Below are 26,656 nucleotides of genomic sequence, written 5' to 3' on the forward strand. Positions count from 1 at the left end.
GCAAACATGAAGGGACTCGAGGCTGTTCATTTTATTTATTTATTGATGGCTGATGTGCTGCGACATAACCTACAAAAACAGAAATTAGAATTAATTGGTGTGTTAAAATTGAAAGTGTCACTTTCCCTTACCCCTATCCTAACCCTAAATCCACTTACCTTTTTCCCTATCCGATCCCTGTCCCTTACCCAACCCTAACCCCACTTACCTTTTTCCTTATGTGATCCCTATTCCTTACCCAAACCCTAACCCTAAGAATTGAATCTGAAATATATTTGAACTGATAAACATCGACATTTAAGGCTGATGACGTCCAACAGGACCCAACAAACGACTGACAATTGACTTAGAGTGAGCTGCGCCTGAGGAAGGCTCATTTATGCTGAAACGTTGTGCAGTAAGGATTACTCGCCATCAATGTTCTTAATTGGCATTTATTTAAGTTTGTAGGTTTGTTGGAACTAATTGGTATTAAAATGGAAGGGGGTTGGCATGCAAATTTTTATAAATTGGACAGATCTAAATTGGAATTTGCTTTAAATTAGCGAAGTGAACAAGATAATGGGTTATTACTAAATCTGAAAGGATGGGAGAGTTAACTCGGTCCGGGTGAAAGTCCTTAGGGTCAGAAGGCCCGTGCACCTCCCAGGTTCAGCTGAACGTACCTCTTCATTACCACAGCAAACATGAAGGGGCTCAGAGCGGATCCCTGATGCAGTCCCACCTCCACTTCAAATTCTTCTGTCTCACCTACGGCGCACCTCACCACTGTTCTGCTCCCCTCATTTATTTCCTGTACTATGCTGACATATTTCTCCGCCACACCAGACTTCCGCATGCAGTACCACAGTTCCTCTCTCGGTACTCTGACATGAGCTTTCTCTAGATCCACAAAGACACGATTTATCTCCATCTGACCTTCTCTGTACTTTCCAAGTAGTATTCTCGGGGCAAATTATGCATCTGTTGTACTTTTTCTAGACATGAAAGCATACTGTTCCTCGCAAATACTTCTGTCCTGAGTCTAGCCTCCATGACCCTTTCCCATAACTTCATAACTTTTGTCTGTGTTGTCCGATACCGAAGTAAAAAGGCCAGCGACAGAAAACAGGAAGAGGCGGTTTATTGTCGTTAATTAATAACAGAACTCAAGAGGCCCGTCACGTGTGCGCGTTTTTACGTAGCGACAGCACAGGAATAGAAACAGGAAGCGAGCTGAGCCGCCATGGCCAAAGCCAGGAGCGGACCCCTGGCCCGGCGGCCCGACAACTCGGCCTTCAAGCAGCAGCGTCTGCCCGCCTGGTCGCCCATGCTGACCGCAAACACGGTGCTGCCTTTTTTCTACTTCATGGCCGTCATATGCCTGCTGCTGGGAATTTGGCTTCTGCTCACCGTACAGAGCGTACGGGAAGTCCGGGTGAGTCTGTCAAACACTCACTTTCTTGGAACACAACTGTGGGACATTCGGAGGGAAAACTGGTCTTGGTGGGCTGTTTTAAAAAAAGAAAGAGGAAAGAGGAGGTCAAAGTTTATCTTGTGAACAAAGCGTTCTAGAGTTCTATTCTTGAACATTCCCTGTCGTCTTAGGTGGACTACACCGACAACGGAACTTGTGCTCTTTGTCACGACATGCGCAAGAACGCCAGCAACGCGGCGTTGACCTGCACTTGCAAACTGCGCTTTACCTTGGACAAAACCTTGAAGGTACCGCGGGAGTCGTCTCCTTCTGTCTTCAGCTCACATTCTTTATCTCGTTTGTTGTACTTTGTTGATGTACAACATGAAACATTAACTAGAATGGCCATCGAGAGACTGATAGGAAGGTGGGGGCGAGCCCTACCAGCAATTGCCTGATTAAAAAAGAAAATCCCTTGCCTGCCTTCAATTGTTTGTAGGTCCCTGTACAGTATTAATACAGAGAATTACTGTAGAATATTTGTGTTTTGGATTTACGTGATTTCATGTACCGTAATTCCCGGCCTACAGAGGGCACCTGGTTGTAAGCTTCACCCATTTGTAAAGGAAATACCATTTGGTACAAACATACGCCGCAGCTGTGTAAAAACCGCAAGTGCCCACATTGAAATACGAGATATTTACAAAGAAAGACGATACACAGAGAGTTTAACACTAGTGCCGCCGTGCTAACGCTAGCGTGGCCACACTCACGCCGCTGTGCTAACGCTAACGCCGCCACGCAACAAAACATACCAGTAAAAATCACAGTAACGTGCTAGCGCAGCGCTAACAGGTCCGGTAAAAGTCACTTCCTCGGCACATATATTCCACAGGTCTCACTCTTACCTTTTCTGCTTGAGTGCCTCCTTGCGGCCGTTAGAAAAAACTGCGCAAATTAGCTGCATCACCGCATAAACCGCAGGGTTGAAAGCGTGTGTGTGGGGGGGGGGGGGAGTTGTGACTTATAGGCCGGAAATTACGGTATTTGTTGATGTAGTTGCTGTTTTTGTGCTCAGGCTAAAGTAGTACCCTACTTTGGCGCAATCAGGTGGAGTCATGGAGTTGTTCGGTTTTGTTTTTCTCTTTTCACGGCATATTCAAAAGTTCTGTTTTGTTGAAAGTCCTGAAATGCACTTCGTGATCCTGAACGTGGTTTTGCTCCCCCCGCCCCAATGTGACGTCGTCCCCTTCGCTTCTACAATTTGTCTGAATTCCTTGACATTGATTTTTATTCTGCGCAAATGGCCCACAACTTCTCTTCTGCTGTCCCAGGGCGACGTCTTCTTCTACTACGGCCTCCAGAACTTCCACCAGAACCTGCGCAGGTACATGGACTCCCGTGACGACGCGCAGATGGTCGGCAGGAAGTCCAACTTAAAGGTGCTTGTTCCTCTTGCAATATTGTGCCTCGTATTCAATAAAGCACACGTGTCAACTGATCCGTCTTCGCTGCACTGGCGCAGAAACCCAGTTCGTACTGCAAGCCCTTCGCCACCAACGACAAAGGACTGCCGATCGCTCCCTGCGGCGCTGTTGCAAACAGCATTTTTAACGGTAAACGCGCACCTCAGTAAACCGCCGGTGTCCCGCTCGTGATTATTCGTCTCTCGGATGTTCTGAACTCCTTTCTGCGCCTGAGCTAGCTAGCGCGGATCAGGGTTGTTTTTGTTCGGCCTTTGCTTAGTATGCTACACGTCTTGGTGAAGCAGCACGTGGCTCGTTGCACCTTCTGCTCTGATGATTTTCCAAAAATGTGACTGTCACTACGCGACTCGTCTTTTGTTCCCTCGCAGATTCCTTTAAATTCCAGTATCTCGGTTCCGGTAGCTCCGAGTACGCCGTTCCTCTATTACGCAAGGGCATCAGCTGGTACACGGACAAAAACATCAAGTACCGCAACCCGCCGACCGGCAACCTGAGCCTGGCTGCCGTCTTCCAAGGTTGTTAAGAAAACAATTTTCAATCATATTTTGCGTAATTTGAACCGCGGACGGCGGCTAACCGGCGCGCTGCGCCACGCCAGGCACGGCGCCGCCGCCCTACTGGCGCAAGCCCGTGTACGAGCTGGACACGCGCGACGACGTCAACAACGGCTTCATCAACGAGGACCTCATCGTGTGGATGCGGGAGGCCGCCTTCCCCGATTTCAAGAAGCTCTACGGCGTTTTGCACCGCGCCGACAAACCCTTCCAAAGCGGCCTCCCCAAGGGCAACTACAGCGTGGAGATAACCTACAGTATCCTTCTTCAAGAAGATCCTTTTTCCAATATTTTATACTGCTCCAAATAATATCACAATACCCCAGGGATCAAGAATGATGGTACAGTTTTTTCACTGCTACAACAGTAATCCGTAGCTATATCGCAGTTCACATCTATTAGCTTACCTTGACTCCGGACTCCCCCCCCCCCCACTCCCAGACTTCCCCGTCCAGTACTTCCGAGGCAGGAAACAGGTAATCCTGACCACGCTGAACTGGTTCGGCGGTCCCAACCGGTTCCTCCCCATCGCGTACTTGATCACCAGCTGCCTGGTCCTGCTGGCGGCCGTCGGGCTCACCGTCGTGTGGTGGAGGTTCGGGAAGGACGGGAAGAACATGGACGAGTGACTGTGCGCGACATAGTTGTTGGGTTGGAAAGCGTCGGCCTCGCAGTTCGGAGTTCCCGGGTTCAATTCCTCGGGGCACACCGGTTTCCTCCCGCATCCCCAAAACATTCAACATACTCAAAATTGGCCCGAGGTGTGATTGCGAGTGCGACTGTTTGTCTCCATGTGCCCTGCGATTAGGTTGGCAACCAGTTCAGAGTGTACCCTGCCGTCTGCCCATTGACTGCTGGGATACCCTCGTGAGGATAAGCGGCAAAAAAAATGGATGGATGGACATAGTTATTGGTACAGCCGTTGTATTATGTGCATAATGTTAGCAATGCAGTGTGTGGAAGCTAATGTCATGTCATAATGTGTATATATTTCCAATTAATTATTTTGTACCATCCATCCATGTTCTGAGCCACCTATCCTCACAAGGGTCACGAGAGCGCCGGAGGCTATCCCAAGCTCTAACCTGAACTGGTCACCAGCCAATCGCAAGGCACGTATAAACAAACAACCGTTGCAGTCACAATCGCACCTACGGACAATTTTGAGTCTCCGATGAAAGAATGTGGCAGGAAACGCACGCGGGCACAGGGACAACACGCAAAGTCCACACAGGCGAGTCAGGGATTTGAACCCCAGTCCTCAGAACTGTGAGGCAGACCCTCGAACGAGGCGGCCATTTTGTACAAATACAGTATATTTGTTAATCTTTTGACACTGAAATGCTGAAACATAAATTGTGATAAGTGAAAGGGTTACCTTTCACATTTGGACCATTATGGTACCAATTCCTGGTACCCGTTAATGGATACCGACCGGCACTCAGCGGTACCGATTTTTGGTACTTTTGTATGCGGTAATAAATTAAGTATGGTGAACATTTTCAATGAGACATTTACGTTTCAATCTGCAATATTCACTTGGATAAATACAACAAAAAATAAATGGTAAATATGGTACTAAAAATATTTTTAAAATTATGTAGGGTCGGGGGGGAATAAAGGAGGGACCCCAAAAAAATGAACAAATAATTGAAATTTTAGTATAAATAACAGAACAGTCAATGGCCAGAAAAATAATTGACATAAAAATAAAATGGAAAAAAAATTAAACAGAGGGGGAAAAAATTATTTACAAATATCAAGAGGAAGAAATTTCAAGGAACCCAAAGGATAATTAACAAAAAAAAAACAATAAATATGAATAGGGTAAATATAATTTCATCCAAAAGGTAACTAGAGAAATAATACAATTTGAACTTTTTTTTTTTTTTTTTTTACTTTATTTTAGGGAGAACAAATAAAAGTAACAGTGTGACTACCGGACATCATAAAAGTGACAAAAAAACAGAAAGTGATGTCACACCTTTCATCTTTAAAATCTTTGCTTTATTTCTCACATTAAGACTTTAAAAATGCCGCTGAGTCGCAGCAAACAAAACACACAAAGAAAAGGCAACGTTTGGTCTGCGCAAGCGGCGTGGAGGTGGGGTGGGCAGCGGGTGGGCTTCTCGTCATCAGCAGGATTCAAAAATAAATATCAGTTAAAAAAAAAAAAAAAATCATAACAAAAATCACTTGGGAATTCTAAGAGGTCGCCAGCACAAGTTCAAGTCACGCTTTGAAAGACGACGCGTACCGTGGACGACGAACCTCGCCAAGGAGGAATTCGTCGTTGTCATCGTCACGTTTGTAACAGAAGAAAAACTCAACAATCACAGTTTCGCAAAAGCGAGAATCACAGATCTGGAAAAAAAGAAAAAAGAACAGTAGTCGGCACGCTCGTTTGGCGAGCTCCGTACGGCGCGCAAACAAAACATTCATTTCTGCGCTTTCAGTGATCCGACTGGAATGGCGCCGACGCGAGCGGGTCGCGCTCGCCCGTACGTACGCGGCTCAGACGTCTCCGGGCGACAGGACCGCCGATCACGCCCCCCCTTCGGCTCTGTTGGCGCCGCACTGAGGCACCTGATAAGTCGGGTCCCGTCCGCCGGCGTTTTTGGGCGTGTCGTAGGCCCGCGCCAGCAGCAGGGCACCGGGCGCGGCCCCCGCCGGGCGGCGCCCCATGTCCACCACGATAGGCGTGGCGTACTCGGCCCCCGAGGCGGGGAGGGGCTCGGCGTACGCGTGGTAGACGTCCGGGGAGACGGGGGCGTCGTACAGGTCGGGGTCGCTGTAGCCCGGGTCGGGACCCTCGTCGGGTTTGAAGGTGGACCTCGCGCCCAATGTTGTGACGCCGCTCACCAGCGGCTGCGCGTATTCTGTGGAGGTCCGACACAATAAACGATTACAAAAACGCCAACGCTGCGGATCATGAGAAGCCAACCACTGCATTTTATACACAGGTATTACCGCATACGATATTGTTTAGAATCATAGTATAATACATGAGAATATCTTAAGACGTACTGTTTGTAGCGACTCTTAAACGACCTATAAATGCTGGACAAGGACTGATTGGGATTCGTACCGTAAGTTCCGGCCTACAAGTTGCGACTTTTTTTCCACGCGTTTTCAAACCTGCAGTTTATGCGGTATTGTGGCTAATTTGTGCATTCTTTTCTAACCCCCGCAGGGAGGCACTCGAGTGGAAAAGGTAAGAACGAGACCGGAATATATGTGCCGAGGAAGTGACTTTTACCGGTCCGGCCCAGTTAGCGCTGCGCTAGCCTGTTACTTGCGTGTCTGAGTGATATTTACCGGTGTGTTTCGTTTTTAACCAGCCCTGTTAGCGCGGCACGAGCATTGGCGTGGCAGCGTTAGCATTAGCGCGGCGATGCCAGCGTTAAACTCTCTGTGTACCGTCTTTCTTTGTAAATATCTCGCGTTTCAATGTTATTGTCGTGTCTTCAGTGATTTTTACCGGCATGTTCTTTTTTTAACTGAGTGACGGGCCATGTTAGTGCTGTGCTAGCATGTTGCTGCTGTGTTACTGGCATGTCTCAGTGATTTTTACCAGTAAGTTTTGTTTTGTTTGTTTTGTCAGTGCCGCCCTAGCGTCAGCCCCGCGGTAGTTTTTGTGCTGCGCTAGCATTAGCACCGCGCTTGTGTTAGCACTTTGCTAGTGTTGAACTCTTTCCGCATACTGTCTTTCTTTGTAAATATCTCGTGTTTCAATGTGGGCACTTGCGGCTATTACACAGCTGCGGCGTATGTATGTACCAATTTTTGAGGTTGGGTACAAAATTAAAATCTGTCCATAGGTGAATCCTCCGGTGCCAAATTGCGAGTGTGCATTTGTCAACAATTGGAGAAAAAGTACCGTAATTTCCGGTCTGAAAGCCGCGACTTTGAATCCTGAAGTTTAGGCAGTGATGCGGGTAATTTCTGCAATTTTTTCTAACGGCCGCAAGGGGGCACTCGTGCGGAAAAGGTAAGAGTGAGACCGGTGGAATATATGTACCGAGTAAGTGACTTTTACCGGTCCGGCCCTGTTAGCGCTGCGCTAGCATGGTACGCCCGTGTCTTAGTGATTTTTACCGGTATGTTTTTTTTTTTTTTTTAACAGGCCCTGTTAGCGCATAGCGAGTATCTTTGCATGGGGACTACAGGCATGGAGCCAAATTTAGTCTGGGTTGTTAGCGGAGAGTCAAATGTTTTTTTTTCCTTGATCAAATCATTTTTATTTTGTAGGCTAATGTTGCAAGCTGAGTTTGAAATGTTATGCTTAAAAAAAAAAAAATGGTATTATAAAAAATTTTGGTCGGGAGGTGTTTGATTTATTTATTTTTTTTTTTTTTTTTTTCCCCCCACGACTTGTGTCAGTACTAATATCGCATAAAGGAGTCTGGCAACGAGCCACGACCGCTGGCCCAAATCTTGACGGTCGCCACAAACGGGGACGGTACCTGCGGGTTCGGCGTGCAGTCTCGGAACGGCGCCCCTCGCCGCCAGCCGGCCCACCTCGCTGCTGCTGTAGCGGACCGCGTCCTCCGCCTCCACCATCTTGGACGGCAGCAGCTGCTTCATACTTTTCCACCAATCTGCGAGCAAAACGTCCATCAAAACAGGGACGCGATCAAGAAGAAGCGCGCCAACGACGCACCAGTGCGATTCCAGTGAGGGAGATCGTACGCTCCTTCCGAGCTCTTCTTCCTGTAAACGGAGACGCCGAGTCATGCGCAGGATGTGGTCGGCTGTTTTTTTGTTTGTTTTTTTTTTTTGTCAAGTCATGATAAGCCGACGCTTACCGACTCCTCCAGTGCCAAGCGCAAACCGCCAGCAAGATGAGCGCCGTCAGCACCATAACCAAGACGGGCACCAGGACGGCAGCCAGCGCCATCTCTGGCGCACAAAAATAAGACTCCACAAATTAAGACCGCGCACAACCCCCCCCCCCCCCCCCAAAAAAAAAAAAAAGATTTACTTTGAAATGGGCTGATTTTTTTTTTTTTTGCCCACCTTTGCCAGTGAGCGGCGGCATGGTGGTGTTCCTGATGTCCGGAGGTGAAGTGGTCTTGCCGAACGTACGCGGGCGCGTCGTGACCGCCGGCCGAGGGGTGAAACGGGGAGGGGGGAACATCCGGGGCGTCATGCTCTTCCTCGCTTGGGGAGGACAGCGCAGATTCAGCTGATTTAGTAACCAAGATTTGCCGCCTAGCCGCAAGATTTTGCCGTCCCAAGTTCCTGTCCCGGCCGAAAGACGGCAGGCTTTGAGCGCCGCGGTGACGGGATCGCTGATTTACTGTGTACTATAACAGGCTACATAACATGTTTCAAAACTTTTCTCGTCTTGAATAATCGAAGATAAACCACCAGAAAGCATTTCAGAATCAGCTTTATTGACATCATCGGCCTCATCAAAGACGGCGACGAGTCGGCGTATTGACAGGAAGTGGCGAGACCGGAGCTTCGAAAGCAATTTTTGAGGTTGGTCACCCGACAGCAATATTATGAAATTATATATATATCTATAAATTAAATCTATAAATAGGTGCCAAACTACGAGTGTGCATTTGTCAACTGTAAACCAATTTAAAGTATAACAAACGGCGAAAAACTACCGTAATTTCAGGCCTGTAAGCCAAGACTTTCTTCCCACGCGGTTTATGCGGTCATGCGGCTAATTTGTGCATTTTTTCTAACGGCCACAAGGGGGCACTCGAGCGGAAAAAGTACGAGTGAGACCGGTGGAATATATGTGTCGAGGGAGTGACTTTTACCGGTCTGGCCCTGTTAGCGCTGTGCTAGCGTGTTACTGCCGTGTCTGAGTGATTTTTACTAGTATGTTTTCTTTAACCGCGCTAATGCTAACGCTAGCTCCGCGCTAGCGTTAAACTCTCTGCGTACCATCTTTCTTTGTAAATATCTCGTTTTTCAATGTGGGCACTAGCGGCTTTTACACAGCTGCGGCGTATGTATGTACCAAATGGTATTTCCTTTACAAATGTACCAGGTGAGGCTTATAATCAGGTGCACTCCGTAGGGTGGGAATTACGGGAGATCAACAAAAAGTTACCAAATTGCATGAAACAGTGACGTGGCGACGAAATCGAACAGCTTTTTGAATATGTTATGCTGGTCCGGCCCTGTTAGCGCTGCGCTGGCGTGTTACTGCCGTGTCTCAGTGATTTTTACCGTTATGTTTTTTTTTTTTTTAACTGGCTAATGCTAGCGCCGCGGCATTCGTGGGGAGGCGCTAGCGTTAGAGTTAGCGCGACGACGCGAGCATTACACTCTCTGTGTACCGTCTTTCTTTGTAAATATCTTGTGTTTCAATGTCGGTTTCATTGTGGGCACTCGCGGCTTATTGTGGTGGCGCTAGTGTTAGCTTTAGCGCGGCGGCGCTAGCGTTAAACTCTCTGTGTACCGTCTTTCTTTGTAAACATCTCGTGTTTCAATGTGGGCACTAGCGGCTTTTACACAGCTGCGGCGTATGTAACTACCAAATGGTAGTGAGGTTTATAAGCAGGTGCATGAAACGGTGACGTGGGAACCCATTTGAACAGCTTTTCGAATACGTTATGCTGCTCATGTTTTCTTAAAAGAAGAAAATAAAAACAGCAAATAACGCAAACGTACCAAAGCGAAGCTAATAAAAGCGACAAAAGTGAGCCGGCGTGAGCGTAAAAGAACCCGCTCCCACCTGTAGACACCTGGCAACCGAGCAGCTCCACCTTGATGGCGATTCTCTGGTACCACCGCGTGGGATTTATCCTCAGGTAGCGGGCCTCGATGGGCGGGATGAAGTTATTCCTCACCTCGTCCAGGTAGTCGATGTTGCCTTGAAAAATCTGCACTCACCACAACAGCAAAATTCCACTTTCCAGAAACCCCAAACGACGCCATATCCGATCCATAACCGTTCATTATTAATGCCCAGCAATCCGCTCCAATCCCGCAGTCAATCCCCGTTGCTATGACGATGACACCCCCTCCCCCCCCCTCGCTCGTGTTACCATGTCTTGCGTGGAGTTGGCCTCCTTGTAGCAGAACCAGCGCTGGCCGTCGTGGCTGTAGAGGACGCGGTACGCCGCCACGTAGTACGGAAACTCCCGCAGTGTTGAGCCCGTGCTGGTGATGCCTTCGAGGTACCAAAAAAAAAAAAAAATTAATAATAAATTATTTTCCAAATGACCATTCACCAGGTGGCACGGCCTCACAGTTCCGAGGACCCGGGTTCGATCCCGGCCCCGCCTGTGTGGAGTTTTTCATGTTCTCCCCCTGCCTGCGTGGGTTTTCTCCTCCCACATCCCAAAATTATGCAACATTAATAGGACGCTCTAAATTGCCCGTAGGTGTGATTGTGAGTGCAGCTATTTGTCTCTTCGCGCCCTCCGATTGGCCGGCGACCAGTTCGGGGTGTGCCCCGCCTCCTGCCCGTTGAATGCTGGGATAGGCTCCAGCACTCCCCGCGACCCTCATGAGGATAAGCGGCAAAAGAAAATGGACGGATCACTCACCATTGGCACTCTTTGTACTTTTATTTGTTCATTATTTTATTTATTATGAATATTATTTCATTATACATACATTGATTATGTATACTATTTGTGGCTTCATCTTTTAGACGGGATGCTTTTTACTGCCATCATAAATTGTTTTCAAAAACGTTCTTAAATATTTTTTTTAATTCCTTCTATTACCCATTTTTATTTTAATTGTAAATATCACCGTAAAAAAACCGCATATGCTGTAATTGTAGTTTTAAGAGTTTAGCATTATGGTTGTATTTTAGAGTCCTGTACAACTGAACAGAAACTGACTCACTAGGAGCCGTTTGAAAGATTTTGGACCGCTACGACTCCTATTTGGGTTCGGTTCCGTACCCGCGATCCGCTTCTGTCTTTTCAGGTCCACCTGCAGCCACTGGTGCGGGTCGCTCCGGGCGGGCGCCCAGGGCAGGCCGGCCTTCTTCAGCCGAGCCCCCGACGGCGCCCACACGCTGTTCCACTCCCACACGGACGAAGCCGAGATCTGGATGTCCGCCACGCCGCCGGACTCCAGCCCCAGAGTTCCGTAGCAGCCTTAAAGCAGTCGTTGAAAACTGAAAACTGAAAAACAAGACGACGACGACAACAGCAAGCAAACGTCGCGTGACGACTACCGTTGGTCCTGAACGTGAAGAGACTGTTGGACAAGGTTCCTCTGTTGGGCGAGAAAAAGGCGATGAGACTTGGATGGAGATTTCCTTCCACTTCCTGGACGGAATTTGCTTTCATTTCATTTTTTTCCCCCCTCACCCAGTGGATGTGACGTTGTTGGCCAGTGTGCCCTCGTAGTGCGGGATCCCTTTGCTGCTCACCACGTGGATCCTCCCTCCCACGGCGTTCGACACCACGCCAGCGTGCACGGCGGCCAAGCACAGGGGAGACGACTACGCCGGCGACCCGAAAGGAAAACCGTGAGTGTCGTCATCCGCGCCACGACCAAAACTAAAACTTGATGTGCGATCGGTTAAGCTGCTGCTGTTTCCTTTAGCAACAGAATACAAAAGAGCTCAGCAGTTCACGCAAGATGGTAAAAGGAGAGGCATTTATTTCCCTTATGTGGATGAGGCGAGCTGGTAAAGCGTTGGCCTCACAGTTCTGACGACCCGGGTTTGATACTGGCCCCCCGTGCCTGCGTGGGTTTTCTCCCACATCCCAAAAACATCCATCCTTCACTGCTTATCCTCACGAGGGTCGCGGGGAGTACCGGAGCCTATCCCAGCCGTCAACAGGCGGGAGGCGGGGTACAACCTCGACTGGTTGCCAGCCAATCGCAGGGCACATTGAGACAAACAGCCGCACTCCCAGTCACACCTTGGGGCAATTTAGCGCGTCCAATTAATGTTGCATGTTTTTGGGATGTGGGAGGAAACCGGAGTGCCCACCCGGAGAAAACCCACGCAGGCATATGGTGGAAAGGACACGGGTTTGAACTCGGGACCTCCGAACTGTGAGGCCAACGCTTGACCAACTGAGGCACCGTGCCCCCCATCAACAAAAACATTAATTGGACACATTAAATTGGCCGTAGGTGTGATTGTGAGTGCGGCTGTTTGTCTCCATGTGCCCCGCGATTGGCCGGCGACCAGTTCAGGGTGTGCCCCGCCTCCTGCCCGTTCGTTGAATGCAGGGATAGGCTCCAGCACTCCCCGCGACCCTCGTGAGGATAAGCGGCAAAGAAAATGGATGGATGACGCGACATGGAAACCTTACCGTAATTTCCGGACAATAAACCGCAATTTTTTTTCACAGGCTTTCAACTGTGCAGATTGTGATGCGACTAATTAGTGCATTTTTTTTTTTCCCCCAACAGCCGCAAGGGGGCACTCGAGCGGAAAAGCGAAGAATGAGACCGGTGGAATACATGTGCCGAGGAAGTGACTTTTACCGGCCCTGTGAGCGCTGCGCTTGCGTGTTGCTGCTGTGTTGCTGGCGTGTCTCGGTGGTATTTACCGGTAAGTTATATTTTAACCGGCCGTGTTAGCGTTAGCACAGCACTACCGTTAGCACTAGTTTTAGCGCGGCGCTAGCGTGAAACTCTTTCTGTGTACGGTCTTTCTTTGTAAATATCTCGTGTTTGAATGTGGGCATTTGCAGCTTTTACACAGCTGCGGCGTATGTACGTACCAAATCATATTTCCTTCACAAATGTACTCGGTGAGGCTTGTAAACAGGTGCGCGCTATAGGCCGGGAATTACAATAAACATTTGACACCGAGCCAGAAAGTATTTAGCTCAAATGTGAACAAATGTAAACTAAATCTAGTTTACTAAAGAAATTAAAAAAAAATAATTAAATCATTGCCTGTAATTCATAAAAATAATTACAAAACAAAAATAAAATTGTTGAATGAATTTATCCGACCAAGTGATAAGTGTGCATTTTCTTTGCGCAAGGTCTCGGGTCCCCCCCCCAGCCCCACCCCCCACCCCCGCCGGGTGCATTCCGGCTCGAACGCGCAAACGGGAACAGCTGGGATCCCACCGGTGGAATTCCGGCTAACGAGCTGCGGGGCGAGCCCGCCGAGAGACGAGCGTGTTTGCGCACATGTATTTATTCACACTTGACACGGCGGGCAATCAGCACTCGCGCCGAGACCGCTTCAAATTTCCCGACGCACTCCGGTTCCGAGCAACCCACTCTGCGCCGTTGCCGGCAAGCGCCGGTTTGCATCATCGGGCCTGCCCTTCGCCACGGAAACAGTGCGACATCGCGGAAACGCCACGCGGTCACGGGGCTTATTAAAAAAAAAAAAAAAAAAAACATAGTAATAGCATGGATTTGATTTTGCAGCACTTCATCATGTGCCGCCCGTCAGAAGCATGAACGTCGCTGCAAAGTCATATTTTGCTATTATATGAATTTGAATTTTTTGGAGAGATTTTGGAAATGGCAGTTGTTCAAGTTCAAGAACCACGGTGGAAAAGGATATTGATTATGAAAGGATCAAATCTTCCTTAATTATCTATCCATCCAACCATTTTCTTCACCGCTTATCCTCACGAGGGTCGCGGGGTGTGCTGGAGCCTATCCCAGCTGTCAACGGGCAGGAGGCGGGCGGGGCACACCCTGAACTGGTCGCCAGCCAATCGCAGGGCACCTCGAGACAAACTGCCGCACTCATAATCACACCTATGGGCAATTTAGAGTGTCCAATTAATGTTGCGTGTTTTTGGAACGTGGGAGGAAACTCTATGAATTCGTCAAATATTTGGAAGGAAATTACATTGACATCCTCAGTATTTATAATTCTCTTTTTGTGACATTTCTGTTTGCTGGTGCGCAGGGGATTAGCGGCAAGCATATCTGCCTCGCATTTCTGAGGTTCAGGGTTAGAATCTCGACTTTGCACGTCATGTGGCTCTTCTTTGCGTATTCCGGCTTCCTCCCACGTTACAAAATCTTGCCAAAAAAAAACCGAAACGTTAGCTTCACGGAGGACTTCAAATATGTGACTGGTTGTTCCCCCTCCCCCGACCGTGCCCTGCGATTGGCTGGCAGACATTTCGAGGTGAGCCCCACAAAGTCAAACGGAACGAGCTGCTAATCGGGATGAGCGCCAGAGAAAAATGGATAGCCGATTCATCTCACACTTTATAGGTGAGCAGGCAACTATTTGTACGCAAGCTTTTTAAAATGTGGATTATTTTGACAAACGAACCCCTCCCCAACCCGAAAAATTAAAAACAAATCCAACCACATTGCTTGAAAGTGAGGTAGAGGGTTGCACCCTGCCGCCGACGCAGGTTTTTTTTTTTTTTTTTTGCGTTCATCATTACAACACGCAGTGTGTTGGGATGCACAAACACACACATTCTCACACACGCACGCATGCACACTCACAAACATGCACGAACGTACACTCGATGACGCGCAGACAGCGAAGTGTTGTTCGGCACGTCAGCTGCACTGAGTCACTCTCCGAGAACACGCTTGCAGCTGCACTGGATTAGGGGCTCTTTTCTTCAGGGCCAAATTATTATCTCACCTCCGTTTCACCCCTCTGACCCCCAACCCTCCCCTTTTCCTGAGGGGGGCAACCCCCCCACCGCCGAACCGACCCCTCCTCCCTCCCTACCGTCGCCCGGCGACGTCACGCCGCAAAAAGTCTCAAACGGCGGTCGGGGTCGGTTCCGCGGCGAGGTCAGACGACAGCCGGACGAGTCGAAAGGAAAGCGGCGCGCTATGATCGGGACGGCCGGAACCGCGGAAAGGTACCGGTATGGCCTTATGTCACGATATCCAGCCAATGACATGTAAAGGGAGAAAAAATTGTTTTTGAATCTGGCAAAGAAAGTCCTCCTCGCCAGTAGTTGGCGCCGCACTGCAGAGGTTTGACAGATTTGTCAATCTTCATGCGTGTCAGAAAAAAACAAAACTGTAGTCCACAATTATCTGGCATTTCGTTCACTCAAATTTCATATATCAAAAGTAGTAGTGATAACGGTACTTTGTATCAGTTAATAATTGAAAAGGTGGGATCGAATATACTCATTATGTCGTTATTTATTAAAAAACAAAGTGATTATTCAAATAGAAACTTCAAAGAATTAAACAGCTTGTGCGTTATGATGAATTTATGGTGACTTCTTGCTCTGGTGTGAGAGATTTGGGCGGCGGGGGAAGCACAACACCGTCATGCTCACGCGATCGAAAAATGGTTTCACAACTACTGTAAGTCACTCAATAATACACTAGCATTGCCGGTAGAGCTTTTTTTTCCCGCAGGAGATGAATAATATATGCTTGTGAGTATTGTTACATTGTCTGTCTACATGTGTTACTGCGCCATTTGTGTTTGATTATCTTGCGCTTTTAGCATTAAGCGAGCGGACGTCGAGGCAAAGATAATGAAAGTGGTTGTTTTGAACACAAAGACTAGGAACAAATTGTTTACTATCCCAAAAAAAAAAAAAAAAAAAAATTATGTTGTTTATAGCTTTGGAAAAGACGCATTTTGCTGTTACATAATTTGTCACACGTAATTCAATATTTGTGAGTCATTTCGCACCGTCTGGCAGCCCAACGTGATTTCTGCAAAGGCGACGGACGTGCAATGACCTGCCCCCGCAACCGCTCGAGAGCGCCGACTGCGCTAAATGGCATCAGCCGCCGCTTATTGCGTTAGCTTTCCGGCTAACGAGATACTAGCGGGCCCAGTTGGAATCGCTCAGCGCCGTCCGAGCGAGACAGAAAGCGAATTGGCCACTTTGAAATAACAAAAAGAGGACAATTTAGAGCGTTTGAAGACGAGCTCAATATCACATCAATTCGAGAAAAATACTTTAGCCCAAGTAGTAGAACTAGCATTGAGCGACTATTGGCTATTAGCAATAGCCGTGAGCTTGACATGAACCACAATTGGCAAATAAAGATGATGCCATTTCTGATATGTTGAACTTAGATCAGATCAGAATAACCCTCACTCGTTGAAAACACACGAGAAATTTGCCTCTGGTAGTTTTGGGGTACTCTCGTACTACAGCAAACAAAGTCGTCGTAATTTCACTCACCTCTCTGTATCCATTGGGTATGGTACCGGAAACCTCCTCTGTCGATGTCAAACATCCGGCTGGACAGTATTTGCTTGGGGAAGAGCGAGAAAATTTGAAAAATGAACGTCGGACGCGGGCAAACAAAGGAAGCCGTTATGCAAACGTTGAGGATTTACCTAAATTCCGCCTCGGGGAAATCGCTTCCTTTGTGCAGGCAGGTGATGAGATCTAAAGTCGACAATGTCACGACGGGTTTATAAACAGCAAGACAATGATGTCGTCTTACAAGCACTTAGTGGCTTTAAGGCAATTGCGCTTTGGACGGCGTTGAACAAATGCGCCTTCCCATGAAATATTTACCGTAATTTCCGTCCTACAGAGCGCACCCGATTATAAGCCTCACCCAGTACATTTGGAAAGGAAATACCATTTGGTACATCCATAAGCCCCACCCGTGTAAAAGCCGCAAACGCCACATTGAAACACGAGATATTTACAAAGAAAGACAGTGTGCAGAAAGATTTGAACGTGGCGCTAACGCTAGCGCGGCGCTGACAGGGCCGGTTTGAAAAAAAAAAATAAATAAAACTTACCGGTAAAAATCACTGAGACACGCCAGTAACACGGCAGCAACACGCTAGCACAGTGCTAACGCTACCGCAGCACTAACATGGCCGGTATAAGTCACTTCCTTGGCACATATATTCTCTTTCTTACCTTTTCAAAGTTTTAATACCTTAGCTTAGCTTAACATAGTAACAACATGGTAGCACGAACTGGGCTGGTTAAAAAAAAAAACAGCCGTCGCAGCTACATAGTGGCGATACGGTGGGACAGCACTAACAGAGCCAGTAAAAAAATAAAAAAACATACATAAATCAATGAGACGCGGCAGTAACACAGGAGCAACGCGCAAGCGCGGCGCTAACAGGGCCAGTTGAAAAAAAAAAAAAAAACATACTGGTAAAAATCAATGAGACGCGGCAGTAACACAGGAGCAACGCGCTAGCACAGCACTAACAGGGCCGGTTTAAAAAAAAAAAAAAAAAAACATCAAAACATACCGGTAAAAGTCACTTCCCCGGCACATATATTCCACCAGTGTCACTCTTCCCTTTTCTGCTCGAGTGCCCCCTTGCGCCCGTGAGGAAAAAAAAATGCACAAATTAGCCGCATGACCGCATAAGCCCCAGGGTTGAAAGCGTGTGAAAAAAGCCGCGACTTACTTATAGGCCGGAAATTACGGTAATATAGACAGCCGCAGAGCCTTTTCTTTTTTTTTTTTTTTTTTGCTAAGTGTTAATTAGCTACATGGGATTTGCCTTCTAAATGTCACGAGCTGGTGGCTGCTGGACCACGATAGCCGACAACGGTTCGCGTGGGTGACCCGACAACAGACGCCGCAGTTGCTTGATTATTACGAACTTTGCTAATAGCGAACGGGAGTGAGGTCGTGCGTGCCGTGATCGCAACATTTATCATCGACTGATCAACGGAGACTCCAGTCCTAACATACGCGGACTTGAAATTATTGCAATAAAAATACAAATCTTCAAATGAAAAGAACACACCAAAAAAATATATATAAAAATAGAGGCGCTAATGGTGAACAGTTTGGGAACCCAAACTCTGACATAACCACAAGCCAGCGCGGCTTTCCGGGAATTTTCCAGAAATCTCGTGGAGTCAAATTTATCTCCCTCAACCTTGACCGACAACAGTCGCTATGGTGACTGTTCTTGTTTGCCCGCCGGGTGGTTTACCAAAGCAGGTCATAGACAACGACAAAAACGCTCTGAAAAAAAGAAAAAAAAAATGCTACATGTAAGCGATAACCACCATGACTCGATTGAATGGCCGTCACCGCTTCCTCTTTTTGTGGCGTAAAAGCAAAGTCACGACCCAAACGGTCCGTCCAGTACTAAATGGAACATGAGATAAGTCGGGGGTGGCTGTCAACTGTCATTATTTTAGCATCCGACGACTGTGCCGTATCATGCTGGCAATTTTATTGGCAAGACAGAAAAAGAAGGTTGTAAACGGGCTGGCGGTGAAATGCGGTTGGAAGTGCGGGCTAAAGCTAGCATCCGACTTATTTACAATCGGTACAAAAGCAAATATTTTATAAAAGTCTCCACGCAAATGTCTTTTTTTTTTTGTGTGTAGGCTATGTGGCATTTTAGCATCAGATGTATGTGTCGCAACTAATTACTTCTTGTGAAAAAAGTGCTAATCGGAAAGTGTTAGCTATCGCATCCTAGCATCAACCATCATCGACGTTTTTCAGACAAGCTAATAAAATTTCCATCACTCCAATGTCGAGAAGAGATTTAAGTTTCTTAAGCTTGGTTGAAAAAAATATATACCGTAATCTCCGGCCTATAAGCCGCGACTTTTTTCAGCCCTGCGGCTATTGCGGTGATGCGGCTAATTTGTGCATTTTTTCTAACGGCCGCAAGGGGAGCATTCGAGCGGAAAAGGTAAGAGTGAGACCGGTGGAATATGTGTGCAGAGGAAGTGATTTTTACCGGTATGTTTTTTTTTAACCGGCCCTGTTAGCGCTGCGCTAGCGCGTTGCTGCTGTGTTACTCCTGTGTCTCAGTGATTTTTACCTGTATGTTTTTTTCAATCCGTCCCTATTAGGGCCGCGCTACATTAGCGCTGTGCTCGTGTGTTGTTGCTGAGTTACTCCCGTGCCTCAGTGATTTTTACCTGTATGTTTTTTTTTTAAATCCGACCCTGTTAACGCCGCGCTAGTGTTAGCGCTGTACTAGTGTGTTGTTGCTGAGTTACTACCGTGTCTCAGTGATTCTTACCGGTATGGTTTTTTTTTTTATTTTATTTTAACCGGCCCTGTTAGCACCGCGCTAGCAATAGCACTGTGCTAGCATGTTGCTGCTGTGTTACTACTGTGTCTCATTGATTTTTACCGGTATGTTTTTTTTTTTATCCGGCCCCGTTAACGCCACGCTAGGGTTAGCTCTGTGCGAGTGTGTTGTTGCTGAGTTACTACAGTGCCTCAGTGATTTTTACCAGTATGTTTTTGGTTTTGTTTTGTTTTTTTTTTGTTTTTTTTAAAATCGGGCCCTGTTAGCGCCGCACTGCCGTTAGCATCGCGCTAGCATGTTGCTCCAGTGTTACTCCCGCGTGTTTATCTCGTATCTCGTGTTTCAAATTGGGCACTCGCGGCTTTTACACAGGTGTGGCTTATGTATGTACCAAATGGTATTTCCTTTACAAATGTACTGGGTGAGGCTTATAATCAGGTGCGCTCCGTTGGCCGGGAATTACGGTAGAAATGTCCTAGCCAGATAGTAAACTGTGCAGTCAAAAAGTCATTTGAGACGGCTAATAATGGAACCGGTACACGTTGGACTTGGTTCGGGGTTACCTGTGTGTTCTGTGGTGGAGTAGGACAAGTAGAATCCACGTCCAGTGTGATGGATCCCGCTCATGAACTGAACAGTGACCCGGTTGCCGGTGGACTCGATCAGCTTGTTCACCTTCACATTCAAGCCGCAGAACTTTGCTGGAGCGCAAGAAACCCGACGTCAGTCACAACGTGTAAGCGTGTCAAACTCGAGGCCCGGGGGGCCAGATCCGGCCGGCCACACGATTTGATGTGGATCCGCGAAGGCAAATCATCTGTACCAAAATTTCTTTTTTTTTTTTATAAATCATAAATGATAATGTTGACAAAAGCATTTTTGCTTTCCCAACCACGAGCAATGGCTGAAAAACCCATTACCCTAAATTTCTGGTCGCAAAATTCAAAGTTCATAAATTTCGTGTGTAAATAAGATTTTTATGATTTAACAGTCGTATCGGACCGAGGGAAACCATATCTGCAATGTGTCCTGCGACAAAAATGAGTTTGACACCCTTGCGTTCAGAGATCAAAATCTGAGTAATTTCATTCAATATGCAGTCCATTTTTTTTTTTTTTAAACTAATCGCACGATTAAGATTGGTGAAGGGAATTTCGTTCCGCCAAATATCAGAACCGGGTCGGGCCTTAGTGTGAACGTAGCTTACGATTTGTTTTGAGCTTTTTCTATTAAGACACCCATCACACGCATTCAGTCCCGCTCACCGATCTCGGTCCTGTCGAGTCCGACGCCGTCGTACAGGCGGAGGTAGTTGACCTGGCAGTCGCCGCCGTCCACGTCCAGCTCGGCGAAGCAGAAGTGGACTCTGTTGCCGGGGGGGACGGCGATCTCCCACTCGCACACCGTGTTGTTGGGGTACGGCCCGGGGTAGCCCGGGGACGACAGCGTCCCGCTGCTGGGGCCCAGCACCGTCGGGCCGCATCCGTCACCTGCGCCGGCCGGGGAAAGACAACGCAACCAATTGTTGACATTTCTCTGGTTGTTATAGCGACGAGCATCAAGCGATGCTCTATCGTTTATGTTGTGTTATTTTAGATGTTACTTTTTTTTTTTTTTTTTTTGGGCTAATATGGTCGGCTCGAGCGTGGGGGGAGGTGCGGTGCCACGTAGCATTGAAGGATTAGCTCACACTCGTAACTTTTTCTTTGGCTTTTTTTGCATCACTTCTGCAGTTTCGGGCCCCCTTTTATCCGCTCCATTTTGGTTGACTTCTTTTTCCACTTGAAAATCAAAAACAGCACCCATTCACCTGAGCCGCCAACGTTACACGTTTTTCTATCGTTTATTGTTTTCCAATTAACGGTGGCGAAGACATTTTGACACGGTTTTGAGCGTTCCTCGGAGCCAGGAACAAACAATTTCATTTGCGTTATTTCCTGCGGGAAGTTCAAATTTAGTTTCCGAGCGCATAAAATCCGCCGCGATCCCTTTTTCGCAGCTGCAAAACACTCGCTTAACCGTAAGCGATACATCAAAAAGTCCAACTTAAGTCAACTTGTGACCTTAAAGATTTTTTTTTTTTTAAAGGGGTGCTGGACTGTGTTTATCTGTTACGCAAGAGCTTCCCGGTGGACATTATCCAGCTGAACATGACAAAAACAAAAAGCTTCTTTCCCTGCTGTGACTCACCGCAATGTTGAGCCGGAGCTCATGTTACCTTCCTAATAACTCACCACAACACATCACTTTTGAATCAACGGAACCCTTGTCGCACCCGTCATCAGATATCAGATTGTTTGAGAAGTAAATTACAAGTGGAGTTGTTTTTGGTTTTTTATGATGATTATTTTAAATGACAAACTCGCCCACGTGTTTACGGTCATGTCCGCACTGTTTCCCCCACCCCCAACTTGTCCCACCTGAGTTCGCCTGTTAAAACTTCCCTCAAATGGATTTGAAGTAGATTCTAACAAATGCACCCGACCTGGACGTTTCGAGTGCATCATGAAATCGTGGAAACATGCGGAACTGGCGCGATTGGATCGAAGGGAAAAGCCACAACATGCCCGACATGTGCTGCCGTTTCGTACTGGCGAAACCGCAGCCGTGCTCCTTTAAGACTTGCGGGTTTTTAAAACATCCGTCCTCTGTTGGACACCGTAATCTTAGCGAACGTTACGGCTGTGCAAACTTTACGACGGATTTAACGTTTTGCCTTAAATCGGCGGCCGTGTGAGCCCGCAAAGGGTCCGCGTGCCGGAAGAAAACCACATCAACAAAACCGGTTCTCCTGGTTTTCGCCCAACGAACGCACGGCGGCGGGCGGGGGCAAGCGGTCAAAAAGCAAACGGGATTCCGTGTTGGACAATGGCCATGTTGAGATCCGAGACAAGTTTTCATCGTGAAATTAATAAGCACGTTGTGATCGTGATCGTGATTGTAACTCCCCCACCCCCCTCAGCCTCCGACCCAGCAGCGCTCGTGGCGTGTTTCGGGCACCCACCTTTCTGCGCCCTGCAGCCTTCGGCGGTGAGGATGATGACGAGGATCGACAGGACGAGACCCTCGGCCCCTGTCGGCCCCCTGCCCACCATTACCGCTCCTTCCATACTAGCAGCCTGCAGTCCAAATGCATACTGCTCGCTTCGGGACCGCCGGCCGATCGAAGTCCACCGCGCGGGCCGACGTCCGGGTCCAAGCGAGCGGATCCGAGCGCGGCTCGCCCACGCCGCCACCCCCGCGGATCTTATTCGGCCCCGGCCGCGACTTGTGATCCCGGCGCTCGGCGACTCTCGCTCCGGAGGTAAGTTAGCAACACATTTGGGCGCACGCACCGGAGCTTCCTCCGTCGAAGCTCCTCCTCCTCCTCCTCCTCCTCCTCACCCCCCCCCCCCCCCAAGTGCACGCTGAGCCACGCAAATTTGCACGTTCGACACCCCCGCAAGTCCAAAGGTCAAATCCACATTCGACTCATTTGGCGCAAAGAGACCGAGTTTGTCCGCTGGAGTTGGACTAAAACGTCTTCATTCAGTCTTTGGCCAAAGGATAAAGAACTGGCGCATACTCAACACCCGCATGCCCCTTTATGGTTGAAATCACTATGAGGCTTGGAGGGGGGGGGGGGGGCGCTCAGTGCGGTTATTATTACCATGACGACCGGAGGTGGAGTTAGGGAGTTTCGGCCAAGCGAGTGCAACTCTGTAGGTGCGACTTTGTTGCTATTTTTTGCAATTTTTACCTCCCCCTCTACCGATTTTTTTTGTTCGTTTGTTTGTTTTTTCTTTTTTGGGGGAGAAATGTCCTGAGCAAATATTTGATGTCAGATCAATATCACCCCCTCCCCCCACAAAAAAATGTTGGATTTTATTGAATGGGAGCCTGCCACAACTCAATAATTTCATCATATTCAATGTAGTGAAGAGGACAATAATAATAATTAAAATAGGAGACTTCTTGTGGCATTATTGAATAATCTCCTCCAGAACATTTTGGACCGGAATTTAATAAAATACTGTTTTCAAGATAAATAACATCATACCGTCACCCAAAAAGTCCTGAAAAAATTAAAGGAAATATGTCATTGGACAAAAAAAAAAAGGGGGGGTACATGAAATAATATTAGGACAAAAATCACAAGAAAAAAATGTACTTAAGTAGTGCAATGTAATATTCAGATATAAATAATAAAATATAGATAAATAAATAGTTATACAACAGGTATTACCAGTAAATATATGCATATTTGGGGAATTTTGTCATAAGTCGTATTTCACAAGAACAGTCAATATTAAAAGAAAAACGAAACCTTTTGAAGATTAAAACGCTGTACGATCACAACAGCAATGTTTTGTATATTCCCCCCTCCCCCAAGACAAAAATCTGCACTTTTATTTTCTGTAGAAAATGTTCTAAGAATTCCATTCAAAAATGTCATTCAATCTCCTGTCCTCCTTAATAAGCACCTTAAAATAATAATAAATAAAGGAGTGAATGAATAAACAAATAAATGGATTAATAAATACATAAATAAATAAATGAATAAATAAATGAAAATATAACGATGCCACAAGGGCAGATTTGGAAAGTGATTTTTTTTTTTTTGGAAGTGTTTAAGTGTATTGAGGACGACCGGACATTTGGTGTCTCTGTCCTGAACGCTGGCGATTCTCATTTGCCGATCTTCGCGGCGGTGACTCATTTTGAGGACGGGCCTCGTTTCTTCTTCTTTTCATTTTTTTTTTTTTTGCCATTTCTTCCCTTTTGACCGGATGACATCACGACGCGTTCCAGGCTGGATTCCGTTCGGCCGCTGTCACAACGACGACTTTTGCCGCCGACACCCGAGCGTAAACAAAACGACGACAAAAAGACTTTCCACTGACGCCCTCCGCGAGCCGTCGCCTTATCGCGGCGGGGGGGGGGGGGGGGGGGGTTGTGCGTCCCTGCGGTCCGAGGAGCTGAGTCGTCTGGGGTTTCACGACCCTGGTCGGGTCGCCCACGGCAAAAAACGTCCTTGGCGAGGAACCAAACAGACAAAGCACGGCGTTAAGATGAATAAAATAGTTAGAATTATGGTTTCTCTTGACAGAACGCGGGTCAGCGGGGCCCGCTTTTTGAGCCAGGACCGGAGGTGGGGTTCGAAAGCCAGCACTGGGTGGCCTTGCACCCATGGGGCCCGGCCGGGCACGGCCTGGGTGGCCTCACAGGGTTCGAGCGCAATTGAGCTGAACGTTTGTTGAAGGCGGTGACCTTGGCGATCCGACCCCCGGCGACAGAAACTGGTTCTAGGGACGTGGAATGTCACCTCTCGGTCAGCGACGGAGCCCGAACCGGTGTACGAGGTTGACAAGGTCTGACTGGATGTAGTCGAGCTCACCTGCACATGCGGATTAGGCTCTGGTACCAGTCCACTTGAGAGGGGTTGGACTCTGTTCCAGTCTGGGGTCGCCACGGTGAGAAGCGCTGAGCAGCTGTGGGTATACTGATCGCCTCCGAGCTCGGCGCCTATATGTTGGGGCTCACCTCGGTGGATGAGAGGGGGGACGCGTCAGGGATTTGGTTTGTGCCAATGCACCAAACAGCAGTCCAAGATTTTGAAGTCCTTGGAGGGGGTTCTGGAGAGGGCTCCTACTGGGATGGAAAACGGATTGATTGGGAAAAGTAAAACTTTGTTACTGATATCTATCCATTCATCTTCTGAATCACTTATCCTCACAAGGGTCCCAGAAGTGCCGGATCCTGTCCCAGCTAGAAGTGGGGTACACCCTGAACTGGATGCCGGCCAATCGCAGGCCACATAGAAACAAGCAAACATTCCCACTCCCACTTAAGGGCAATTTAGAGTCATGGATGGATGGATGGATGCACGTTTTTGGGAGCGGAGTGCACAGGGAGAGAACGTGCAACCGCTGCGCAGGAGGGGCCGGGATTTGAACCCCAGTCCTCAGATTTGTGAGGCCAACGATCTAACCAGTTTCTCCACCGTGCCACCTTATTACTGATATCTGCGTTGCAATTCCCCTTTGATGCAAAAGAGCATGAAAAGTAAAATAATTAGAAAAAGAGTGAGAATAAGAATATCACTCAAATTTTGACGTGGGTGACTGATGTCAGTGAAAAGTTGCCACCATATTCTGATACATAATGAGCGAGCATTTGATGTCTGATGATATTTCTATGGTTGCTATAATATCAAAACAGATCTACAGGTACAGTTTATGTATAAAAGTTCGTATTTTTAATACGTCTTGTCAATAAGGGTAAAATAATTATTTTGAGGCATGCTAGCAAAAAAAAAAGTGCAAGTATAAGACAATACAAATGTTTGATTATTCTGAAATGGAGCCGTTTAAATATTACAGTACTGAAATTTTTTTCATTGGAAAAAATTAAGAAAATGGCGACATCTCGTGGTCGTAATTGAGAACTGTTACACACGTTTTAAACCTGATGATTTCAATCGAGCTGCAAATGGAAATAATAAAAAGACAATAAAAGCAGTAGTCATGGCAATTAAAAAAAATGAAATTTGTTTGGTTTTGGATGGGTTTTCGAGCAGCGGCATTAAATATTTCAAGCAGCGGCACTTGTGTATGAAATCCTGCGAGAGTGTGTGACTTGATGCGCAAAAATCAATAATTTCATGAGAGTGTTGGGCGGAGACTGAAGCATTTTCGTTGCGCATCACGTGACAGCTTCATGCTCCAACTTCGACATGTTTGTGGCAGAATCGCGGCGCTGCTGATGCATACCCCCCCCCCAAAAAAAAAAATATGCCCAAAAATCCGTCAACGTTCCATCTTGTCCGGCTCGTTTCGAATGGGCCTTTTAAATTTGCATTAAAAATTCAAGATTTTACTCTTCTTATGGTGCAATTATTGTTGTATATTTATCTGTTTTTTAAAATTATTTTAGTCATTCATTTTGTTGAGACTATTTTTGTTCTATTTAATCAAATTAATTAATCTAATTAAGGGAAGATTTCTTGTTTTTATTCTATTTTATTCTCAAAATGTTTGTTTTATATTCCTATCGTAATTATGAATTATTGTGTTGAATATATATATATATGTAATTTTCTTAATTCATCATTTATCTTTGGAATATTTTTTCATTTATTATTCATTCATTTGTTTCATCCAAGGTTTGTGGATTCCTTTCCTTTTTGAATTTCCATGTCCTGAATTATTCATATTTAATGTCACAGCATATAAATGTGCTTTGGAGAGGAGGAGGTGTTGCCTTGGTGATTTCATACATTAAATATTACTCCAAATCCTGAAATGGTGAGGGGGGGGCGGGGTATTCGATGTAATCCATCGGGAGTTCTTTTTTTTTTTCTTTTTTT

General features: G+C 47.0%; 2 protein-coding genes across 2 annotated transcripts; one reads left to right on the top strand and one right to left on the bottom strand.

The window, feature by feature from the left end:
• The first annotated feature begins 1,142 nt into the window (after positions 1-1,142).
• On the top strand, positions 1,143-4,938 carry tmem30c (transmembrane protein 30C). Its single transcript, XM_061841245.1, has 7 exons — positions 1,143-1,417; positions 1,588-1,704; positions 2,731-2,838; positions 2,922-3,012; positions 3,252-3,398; positions 3,482-3,694; positions 3,879-4,938. The coding sequence occupies exons 1-7, from the start codon at positions 1,226-1,228 to the stop codon at positions 4,064-4,066; spliced, it is 1,056 nt and encodes a 351-aa protein (XP_061697229.1). The 5' UTR covers positions 1,143-1,225; the 3' UTR covers positions 4,067-4,938.
• Positions 4,939-5,327: 389 nt separating this feature from the next.
• Positions 5,328-22,667, bottom strand: dcbld2 (discoidin, CUB and LCCL domain containing 2). The gene is made up of 15 exons (XM_061841244.1): positions 22,313-22,667; positions 20,574-20,798; positions 19,872-20,009; positions 16,657-16,708; positions 16,499-16,571; positions 11,738-11,871; positions 11,602-11,642; positions 11,324-11,521; positions 10,454-10,578; positions 10,141-10,288; positions 8,457-8,600; positions 8,246-8,339; positions 8,101-8,150; positions 7,904-8,038; positions 5,328-6,316 (listed from the first exon to the last, which is right to left on the bottom strand). Exons 1-15 carry the CDS (start codon positions 22,416-22,418, stop codon positions 5,982-5,984), a joined length of 1,998 nt encoding a protein of 665 aa, XP_061697228.1. The 5' UTR covers positions 22,419-22,667; the 3' UTR covers positions 5,328-5,981.
• Positions 22,668-26,656: the final 3,989 nt, after the last annotated feature.

The sequence above is a fragment of the Syngnathoides biaculeatus genome, chromosome 14 (genome assembly GCF_019802595.1).
Source record: "Syngnathoides biaculeatus isolate LvHL_M chromosome 14, ASM1980259v1, whole genome shotgun sequence".
Lineage (NCBI taxonomy): Eukaryota > Metazoa > Chordata > Actinopteri > Syngnathiformes > Syngnathidae > Syngnathoides > Syngnathoides biaculeatus.